At 44.5% G+C, this 10,535-nt stretch overlaps 1 protein-coding gene and 1 pseudogene across 3 annotated transcripts; both read left to right on the top strand.

The window, feature by feature from the left end:
* The first annotated feature begins 186 nt into the window (after positions 1-186).
* Positions 187-9,761, top strand: ARPC4 (actin related protein 2/3 complex subunit 4). 3 transcript variants are annotated; one of them, XM_039886678.1, is made up of 7 exons: positions 187-319; positions 1,238-1,293; positions 2,943-3,061; positions 4,303-4,414; positions 5,589-5,684; positions 6,641-6,811; positions 8,904-9,761. In XM_039886678.1, exons 1-7 carry the CDS (start codon positions 202-204, stop codon positions 8,907-8,909), a joined length of 678 nt encoding a protein of 225 aa, XP_039742612.1. In that variant the 5' UTR covers positions 187-201; the 3' UTR covers positions 8,910-9,761. The 3 variants fall into 3 exon arrangements, with proteins under 3 accessions (XP_039742612.1, XP_039742613.1, XP_039742614.1); XM_039886679.1 differs by lacking the exon at positions 1,238-1,293 and having other exon boundaries at positions 189-319; XM_039886680.1 differs by lacking the exons at positions 1,238-1,293; positions 2,943-3,061 and having other exon boundaries at positions 258-319.
* A 430-nt stretch (positions 9,762-10,191) lies between these two features.
* Positions 10,192-10,308, top strand: LOC120622457 (uncharacterized; annotated as a pseudogene).
* Positions 10,309-10,535: the final 227 nt, after the last annotated feature.

The raw sequence follows: 10,535 nt of genomic DNA on the forward strand, positions 1-10,535 counted from the left end.
ACCATTGCATGACTATAGGGGAAGAAAGCGGCAAAGAGGACGAGAAGGCCAAAGTCACAAGCGAGAGCTGCTTGGGTAACGGGAGAAGCTTGAGCACCTATTTGAAACTTCAGGAATCTAAAGATACCAACACAGTCCCAGCGGGAAAATCTCCTAGGGACTCAGTGTTCTGAGGCTCCCCTTTCCCCGCTCGGAGCATAGATGGTACCATCCGGAAGTCCGGGTGGAGACTGCGGCTGCGCTTCTCGCGAAAGGGCAGGCGTCGCGGGCCTGGCCACTTCCGCACTTCCGCTTTCCGGCCCAGCCAGCGCCCGCAATGGTGAGAGAGCCGGGCCCCTGGCCAGGGACCCCCCCAACCCCCCACCCCCTACCTTGTTCTCTCTCAGCGCTGTGGGTCTGGGGGAGATACGGCTTTGCCGCGGAGAGGCCTGTGGCTGAGGGTTGCTGGGCAGTTGGAGGCACGATGAGGCTGGGAGAAAGAGGGCGGGTTATGGTGCCGAAGTGAGGAAGGGGCGAGCGAGGGACGCTTTTTTAAGAAACAGGCCTGGCAGCTTCATAGTCTGGCTTTCGAAACAGGGAATGCTTTTCAGGAATGGAGGAAGCCGGAAGTGGGACTTCCTAGGCTCGTGGTAGCGGGCATGTAGTAGGGCCACCTCTCCACCCAGAATAGAACTTTACTAAATACACTGCTGTTGTCTCCTGCCTTCTTGATCCCACAAGTTTCCCAAGGGAACTGTCCACACTTCCGTACCCCACTCTTCTTACCCGCTGCCTTGCTTCTACCCTGCTGAAGTGTCTCTTTTATGCCGCCTCGATCCAAGTCCCTTCCTGGTCAGAACTCAGCAGCGTTAGCCTTACTGTAGTATGTAACATTTAATACTGCTGAGCCCTCAACTCCTTGGATGTTCTTCCTTTTGATAAATGTGGGAGGTCCTGGAAGTTGACTGATACCTGTCTAGTCTTCTGGCTTTGATGACCTTGTATATTCTGGTAACTCCTGAATTTGCTTTCCTAGCTCTCAAGGTTTGCTTGGATAACTTGAAGACACCTTGACATTAGACCTCTAGATCAAAACTCCTCTCCTAAACTTGCTCTTCCTCTTTTGTTCCTTATAATGGCCATACGTCTTGATTTTTTAAAAATCCAGTTTATTGATGTATTACATGAGACTATGTCTATTTTATTTGTGGAAGGGCAGGCGTCATGGGGATGGCCACCTAAAATTCACCCTTTTCAGGTTTATCATCTATGAATTTTGACAAACACAATCATGTAACCACTACTGCAATCAAGGTACAGAACATTTCCATCATCTCAAAATGTTCCCTCAGGTCCCTTTGTAATCAGTCTTCTTCTCTACCCCCTATCCCAGGCAGCCACTGATTTTTCCCCCTTTAGTTTTGCCTTTTCCATATTGTTGTATAAATGGAATTGTTCAGTATGTAGGCTTTTTAATGTGCCTTCTATAATGCATTTGAGAGTCATCCATGATATGTGTATTAGTAGTTATTTCTTTTCGTTGCTGAGTAGTATTTCACTCTATTGATGGACCATAGTTTGTTGGGAGGTGTTTTTATCCCATGATCATCTACATCTTACATCAATCAAACCCCTGTGATACACTCTGCTTGTCCTCCCCACAGCCCTAGTCCAAGGTCACACCAGCACTCCTTAAATAACACTCTCCACCTTATGTCTCACTTCCCTCTCCAATCATTCTTCACAGAGCCACCATGCAGCTGTAGTCGTGTAACTTCCCCCTCAGAAAGCCCCAGCAGTTCCTTACCACCTTAAAAAAAAAAAGCTAAATTCAGTAGACTGGCTTTTGAGATTCTCCATGAATCTCCACGCTGCCGTTGCAGCCTCATCTACTAAATCTAAAATATTTCCTATACATAGCAACATTGTTCTCATTACTACTTCTGGAACACTTAATGCCCTTTTGCGTTATCCTAACCTTGCCTAAGTTACTACTTACTTTCATTCTACAGAAAGTAAGACGCTATGTATGTTAGGTAATAACTGAGCTAGGTGCAGGCTCCGTAGATTTGAATAAAATAGACATGGTCTGTTGACCATGAACCTTACGGTCTAGTGAAGGAAAAATTACTAAAGATGTATGAAGGATGTATCATTGTAAATTATAAGAAATGCTATGAAGGGGAAGTCAAGAATGACTTTTCTGAGGAAGGAAGAGGCCTTCCCTAAATAAGCTGAGATTTGAAGGATGACTTAGGTGAAGAGAGGGTAGAAAAGCCTGCAGATAAATGGTTTAGCATGTATGAAATCCCAAGGTGAGAAAGAACTTAGCTAATATAAGGAAATGAAGATAAGCCAGTGTAGCTAGAAGGTGATCCTTCTAGTGGGAATGCCTTTATTTTTCTCATTGTAAAATTCTCCTACTCCTGTTTCCATCTTCAAATCAAAGCCAATTGCTTCTGCAAATATAAATGTAATTACTTTACAGTTGTCCTTTATATCATAGTTTCCTAGCACTTAGCTCAGTGCCTGGCACATAGTAGACTTATCCATTTGTTGGCTCAGAAGACAGATTGAGAACAGTCATTCACCTGTATGATTCTAGACTGGAGTTTCTCAACCTCAGCACTATCTGAGGCTGAAATAATTCTTTGTTGTGTGTTGTAGAATGTTTAGTGGTATACCTGGCCTCTTTCTGCTCAATGCCAGAAGCATCCCCATTCCAAGTTGTGTTGGTGAATAATGTCTCAATGTTGCCAGATGCCCCCTGGCAGGCATAATGGTCCCCTGTAGAGAACCACTGCTCTAGACTTAGAATGGAAGGTGCCTTGAAGGACTAGTCTTTTCTTTTTACTTTGGTGTCTGAGAGCCCAGCACCAGCAGTATTGCCTAGCTTCTGTGTAGCTGGAGCCAGTGGGTTTGGTGAGACAGATTCTGATCCTCCCTTGGGGTTTTTCCTACAGACTGCCACTCTCCGTCCCTACCTGAGTGCCGTGCGGGCTACACTGCAGGCTGCCCTCTGCCTGGAGAATTTCTCCTCCCAGGTTGTGGAACGACACAACAAGCCGGAAGTGGAAGTCAGGTAGGGAAGGAAAAGGTCAGGGTGGGAGTAATGAGTGCAGCTCCAAAGATGGCTGTTGTCTAGAAGGTGCCATGAACTTCCATCCTAGAACGACAACCACAGTTCACATGTATGGTCTTGCTGCCAATGGTTACCAATTTGGAGTTCAGAAAATAAGGTCATTGGGTTGACAGGACAAAACCCAGGGGAGAAGCTACTCTGGAGCCAAGATTGCTTGACACAAGTATGAATTCTCAGAGTAGAGCTGTTCGTAAAATATCTCCTGTGGCGTTATTGAACCCACTGGTAGTTTAAGGAGAGGATAGAGAATTTAGTTATCTGATGCCATCTCCATCCTTTTCTAATTTAAAGATCAAGGATTTTTTTCTCCCATCAGCCTAGACTCTCAGATTTCCTACTCCAAATATTCCGCATTTTGGGTTATATTCTTATCTAGTTTATATTTTGAAAACAAATGATACTTTCTCCACTTTAAAGTTTAATATGAGACATATATATAACTGAGATATGTGGTGTTATCACATATCACATATGTGGTTTGAATTTTGAAAAACTGACAAGGTGTTAGCATGAGCCGTGTTATGCTACTTAATATATTTGATCTCCACAAGGCATTTTAAAGATGACAATAGCTCACAGACACTACCACCACAGTTAATTACCATTATATAGATCTAGGGATGCAGAGGCAGCAAAATGAGAACTGAGCTGAGAGGAGTTTTAATGCTGAATAAGTGAATCATTCTGGATTGATAATTAAAGGATGCTAAACTGTTTGATTTTAGCTTGTCCTTATCTCTAAGGCTGCCTCTCTCTTCTCATTCCCTAAATGGTGTGTGGGTTTGTTATTAGCTATTAAAATAAGAGCTGTCATTTGTAAAGCTCCTACCATGTGCCAGGCACACTATTGGACACTTGACCCTTTTTGATTTCTCTCAGACCTCGCCAATGAAATAAGAATCAGTCATTTTACAGATGAGAAAATTGAGATTTCAACAGGGTAACTTGTCTAAGGAAAGTAAAAGGAAGCTGGATTTCAAAACCTTTCACCCTGACTCCAGAGCCTTGCTCTTTTCTCTGGAGAACATGCTCACTGTCCCCCATCTTGGAGCACGCCTGCTTGTGAATCTTCTATTTCATGAACTCTGGTCTCAGAAAGTGAGTCCAGAACCTGCTATGGGGTGTCCATGAGCATTCTGTTCCTCTGTAATACAGAGGACTTTGTGACATTGTGTTTTCAGGAGTAGCAAAGAGCTCCTGTTACAACCTGTGACCATCAGCAGGAATGAGAAGGAAAAGGTTCTGATTGAGGGCTCTATCAACTCTGTCCGGGTCAGCATTGCTGTGAAACAGGTGAGCTCATCATGAAGTCCTTGCTTCCTCAGGAGGCCAGGGATCCCCATCTGAGAGATCAGGGTGCAAGGAAACATAGGCTCTGTTTTTTGAACGTACCCAGGAAATGATTTGCCAAACTCAGCCAGTCATTAGAATAAAGAGCAAGCAACCCCATCTTCTAGGCCTTGTTCTAGATTAGAAGTTAGGAAATACAGCAGCCAAGGCCATGGGCCAGTGTGACGTCGGGTCATAGAACATTTCCTAAGGAATGAAGAATAAGTCCAGTTCAGAAAAATAAATAGTACTAGTACCAATTTGATAGCCCTAAATCCTGAAAGTGAAATTTGGGGTAAAAAACAAATTGCAATTTCTTAAGTTTCCTCAAGGCAACCTTTTTCAAATGTCTTGACATTTCCACCACCCCGATGGTTTTCCACCTGGACAGTTATTGATAGGTTTCTTTAAATTGACTTAATTTCTGTTACTTAAATTGGTTTGAAAAAAAAAAAAACCATGCCATAAGTGGAAAAACGATGTCACTTACTAAATAGAGGGAAATCTAAAAAATAAACGTAATGAAAAATAAAACAATGTTATTATGTTCAGACTAGGTACTGTTGCCTACAGAAAGCTCTAACTCTGGTGCCTGCTCTCTTTGTTAAAGGAGAAGATTAACAAATGTTGGGGTGTTCAGTACATACCAGTACCTAGCTGCAAAATTCTTCCTTTAGAAATATTGAAAGTTTAGCAGGGAGAAACTAGAGATTGATTTTCAATGTTATTAAAGTGGAGACCACCTAAGATTATTGATAGCCCAGATGGGGTATATCACAAATCTTGAACATGCAGCACTAGTGAAATGAGAAAGAGAAAGGCAGCTTCGAATGTGTGTGTGGACACTGGAAAGAGTCGATAGAAGACTCGGGTTCACCAGAATTAGCTCTCTGGAATGGGCAAAGATGATATCATAATAATACCCTATTAAGTTGGAGAGGCTCTAATGTTGTAGACCCTCCTTTTCATTGGTAACCAAGTACCCCATATTTCAAAGTTCAGGCAGTGGTTGCTCCCAATACCAAACCCCACTGCCTCCAGTGAGCCTGGGGGAATTTGAGTCAGAAGACCGAGCTACAGGTTTCTGTTGGACTAGGGTGTCAGCTTTAGGGAAACTTTTCTCCTTTGCCCTCACCAGGCTGATGAGATCGAGAAGATTTTATGCCACAAGTTCATGCGCTTCATGATGATGCGAGCAGAGAACTTTTTTATTCTTCGAAGGAAACCGGTGGAGGTGAGACCGGGTGATCCACATGTTCATAATACCTAGGATTCTATCACTGAGTCCACTGTCACTCACTCAGGATCATTTCTAGAACCGGGATTGGTGCTTCTCCAGCTATAGGGCACCCACCCCCTGTTTGAATTGAGAGTGAGCCTTCATTTCAGCTACAGTGGGAGTAAGGGGGATCAGCTTTGGAGAAGTTGGGTCTGCCTCAACTATGGAAAAGGCAAAAAAGAGGAGACACATTGCTCATCTTCCCATGTAGCAGCAGAAAGGACACAATGAATCAGAAATCCTATCTAAGCTTTGTCACCTGCTGATTCATGGTCTCTCATGGCTATAGTTGACATTGGGTTGGTTGTTGCCTGACTTGGTATTTGAGTCCTCTCCACAGGCTCCCTGCCAGATTGACTTAAAATATCCCCAGTGACCGAGCAACTATTATACAAAGCAGCATGCACCATCATCAAATACACTAGACATGCTGGACAAGCTTGTCCTCATCCTGAGCTAAAATCTTTCTCCTGTCCTAGATCTAACCTAGGACTACCCAGAATAAATAAAATTGCTCTTCCACACACAACCCATCTGATAGTTAAGGACTCCATCCCATCCCTCTCTCACAGCATCTCTTCTCTCCAGACTAAATGTTCCCTGTTGTTTGAATTCTTCTATAACAAGATTTCAAGTCCCTCATTCGTTCTCCATTCACTCATTTTTAATGCAAGTATTTGTGTCATAGATAGTCTTCCAGAGATATCTGATGTACACAAAATTATCACCTGGGTTCAGTTCCATGGCCCTAACATAGACACCCCACCAGGTGGATAGCCTGAGAGAAGAACACAGCCAGCTGGAAGCATGTGGCTGAGTAAATACAAAGAACATGGCCAGCTATGTGCTTCCGGGATACTGATATTCTCTTGTTTCTTCTCTTTTTCCTCCTTGCTGTCTTCCTTCCCTAGGGGTATGACATCAGTTTTCTGATCACCAACTTCCACACAGAGCAGATGTACAAACACAAGTTGGTAGACTTTGTGATCCACTTCATGGAGGAGATTGACAAGGAGATCAGCGAGATGAAACTATCGGTCAATGCCCGTGCCCGCATTGTGGCTGAGGAGTTTCTCAAGAATGTAAGTAGGAGCCTTCCTGGTTTGTGTCCAAAAGTAGAAGGAGTCATGGGTTGTTGAGAACTTAGCATCTGGCAGGAAAGTGGTGCCAATGACATGTGAATATTTACTGAGGCCTCTAGGACCTCTAGTAGGTGGCAGGTCAGCCGTGTACCTTGATGCTAGAGGACCTGAGGTTCATCTTTAAGAACTACAGGACATTTTCTGTATCTGGATGTCTGGGGGATACCTCTCTTAGTCTTTCATGGGGACTTAAATGCTAACCTCTACATCTCAAAATACACACAGAGTCCTTATCTATGCCTAGGTAAGTTAAATCCACATGTGAATTTTTAGGAATATGGGATAGTCATAGTGTAATTTTTCAGACAGACTTAAGTATTTTCCTTCAGTGTCTGTTTCTCAGGCTTACCGTCATGATGTCTTCAGCCTGTTTTCCATCATTTCCTGGCTTAAGTCTTCCAGATCCCTCTTCAATTGTTTGTGCCTTCCTAACTTAAAGGACTGCAATTCTCTGAAAAGGAGGAATTGTAAACATTGGTGAACTGATGACACAGTTGTTCTTGTTTAGATATTCAGGACATGACTCTTTATTTTTTCTTTTCCATCTTCCAAACAATCTTTGGTTTGTTGACATATTCAGAGTTGATTGTGATCCCTAGATGGTAGATTTAGTGTTTATTCCTACTAGTGCATACAGATCCAGCCCAGAAGGCGCTCAGATATCTAAAAATGGAAATTACACTTGCTTCCCCTGGGCTTTAATTATACTGAGGGCAGCCAATGTACAAAGTAGCTGTGATGTGCGCACAGGGTAGCGCGCTTGTTCAGATCACACAGGCTGTGCGGTTAGACCACCTGGGTGTAGTCTGGGCTCTACTGCCTACTTGGTCATGGTATGGAACTAAAACTCAATTTCCTCAGCAGCAAAATGAGGAGACTGTAATTAATATGAACCTTTCAGTGTGGTCGAACGTTAAACGAGGAAATGGATGTAGAGCATATCACTTGGCACATAGTAAGAGTTCTTTGTATTGTAGCACCAAAGTTTTATGGCCTGGGCATTTAGGTGGTCTATAGATTCAACTGTGAAGAAAAATATAGTTATTGTCCCAATTTAATATATGGATCATTCATTCAACAATCTAGTTTTTATGATAATTGCATTTCTATAGTTATACAGCTAAAAAAATCACATTCACGTCTTAATACCTAAAACGATCTTTGAGGCAGTTGTTACCCTCATTTTACAGATGAGCACACTGGGGCTTTGGAAGTTAAGTCACCTGCCAAGGTCCCTCAAGCCAGTAAGTGGGAGAACCAGGACTTGGAGCTAGGTTTCAGACCCAAAGATCTCGGGTAGTACCATGGCATCTGGCAGGGGTCACATACTCACATGCATACAGGGGTTGGCCAGGTAATGTACATGAGTGAAGTGGGCTAATGAGCACGTGCCTTACCTAAAGAGGATCACCATCACATAGCTTCATTTTCCAGCTTTTTAAAAGAATCCCTAAATCTGAATTTGTTTGTATATGGAGTCTCTGATATTTTCAAGGTTGGCAACTAATTCATATTTTTTGGAACACTTTGTGAGCCAAACACTGCTCATCTTTGGACTGGGTTCAGCCTGTGGACCATTGGTATACAACTTCTGGTCTGTAAAATGTCCAGGGCTATTTTAGGCACCATGGAGGATCCTCGATGGCAGAAAACATGTCAAGGGCCTGTCTTGGTTGGAAGACCACACAGAGCTTGACAAAAAGTACACAGCCGTCTGAATCCTTAAGCCCTTGCATCTCTAAAGAAAGCAACCTCCAGGGCTTTGTAGTAGCCTCCATGACACAGCCAAGGGAAGCTGTGGAAAACCTATACAACCCTTAATTTCTCTGCCTTGTCTACTACTAGGTTTAGGGCCAGTGCCCCAAAGGGATGGATGAATTAGAAAGAGCATGCCCACAGGGGTGTCCTGGGACCCAGCCCTGCCCCTCAGAGATGTGAGCACAGTGGCAGCTTTCAGGTTAGCCCACCTCCCCTGAGCAGGCCTGCCAGGATACAGCAATAACCATCTTTCACTTCTTGATTTTCTTGACAGTTTTAAACCATCTGGGTGGATCTCGTGGCCTTCCCCCTCAGACTCCCCCGTGTCTCTGCGAAGGCGTCCTGGAGTTACTTCTCAGAGCGGCAGCGGAAGCAGCGGAGGAGAACTGGGTTAGGGTGGGCATTAGATGTGGGAGGGGGGGTGGTGCGCTTGCTAGCTGGCAACAAAGCAGCAGTGGACCTGCCCCAAGGCCACATGTGCCTGGTCAGGCTGGCTTCTGATATTCAGTCCCCTGGGCCGGGACAGATTTTTTTTTAACGTCTTGAAATTTAAACTGTGCTTGTAGGAGACTGTAACCTTTTTGTCTTTTTTTTTTAAACCACCTCTGCCTCCAGTGGCTGTGACTGGTCCCAGTGATTGTATGTTATTGGTCGCTGTGGCCTGGGCTGGCCTGGAGCCAGAAGGCGACTACTGTACCTTCCCCCAAGCCACCCCAGGTGGGAGGGAGGGAGGTTTCAAACTTCAGTTCCTCTCCCTAGCCCTCTTATTCTCAAGCCTCCTCAGGCCCAGAAGTGGTGGCCTGCTTCCTAAGCGAAGATGGTCACCCAGCACTGGTTGGGGACATGGGCTGAACTGGTGGTCACCAACCATGCTTGGAAACTAGGGCCAGAAAGCCAGGCAACCTCTGGCCCCAGGGGCTGCTTCACGCCCTCCCAGCTGAGAGGGGCCATTGTTTCGCCTTGTTTGTCAGTGCAGTGCCTGTGCTTGAGGTGGACAGGTGAGTCCTGTGAGATTCCCGGCCAGGGTCCTCTTATCCGCTCTGGCTTCTCTGCTCCCACGCTCGCTGTACCTTTTCTTATATCTCCTCCCTCCCCTAATTAAAGTCTCTTTTTGCCCCTTGGGGCTGCATGAGGTCTGTGCTCTGTGTGCATATGTGAAAGTGGGGAGGGGGGTTTTTTTCTTTCCTAAGACCATATGGCTGGTACTTGGGCCTAGGGATCCCCACCAGAGGCATTCTCATGGTTGGTCCTTGACATCCCTGCCAAGGGCCCCAATCCAGAGCCCTCCGTTGCAGTCTAGGCACCACGCATTTCTGAAACTGCTCTCTCTGCCTATAGAGAGCTTTGGTCCTTTTCACCTAATGAGCTCATTTGAGCCAAAAGGTAACCTCAGAGAAATAATGATCCCATTTCATGGCTAGTAGGGAAACAGGTTCCATGAGCTATAGCAGCATGCTCCAAATCTAGCCAGTGAGCAAAAGGGTAGACTTCAAATCCAAGAATTCTGCCTCTACCTGTGCTAAGACAGTAATCAGCCATGTTTGGCTATTTATTCTAAGGTTGTCTATGGCCATGCCACCCTGAAAGTGCCCTATCGTCTGATCTCGGAAGCTAAGCAGAGTTTGGCCTGGTTAGTACTTGGATGGGAGACCACCTAGGAATACCAGGTGCTATAGGCATTAAAAAATTATGTGTGTGTGTATCCTTATTAAAAATTGTATATATATATTTTCTAAGGTTTAAAATTCACTTCCTCAGTCTCACCAGTGACATTTCAAGTGTTCAATAGCTACAAATGACTAATGCCTACCCTTTCAGATGGTACATATATAGAACGGTTCCATCACAGAAAAAGCTAAACTTTTTCGTGATGGCCTTGAAGTAAACAAAAGCACTTGTTTGAGCC

The sequence above is a fragment of the Pteropus medius genome, unplaced genomic scaffold (genome assembly GCF_902729225.1).
Source record: "Pteropus medius unplaced genomic scaffold, Ma_sr-lr_union100, whole genome shotgun sequence".
In the NCBI taxonomy this organism is placed as follows: domain Eukaryota; kingdom Metazoa; phylum Chordata; class Mammalia; order Chiroptera; family Pteropodidae; genus Pteropus; species Pteropus medius.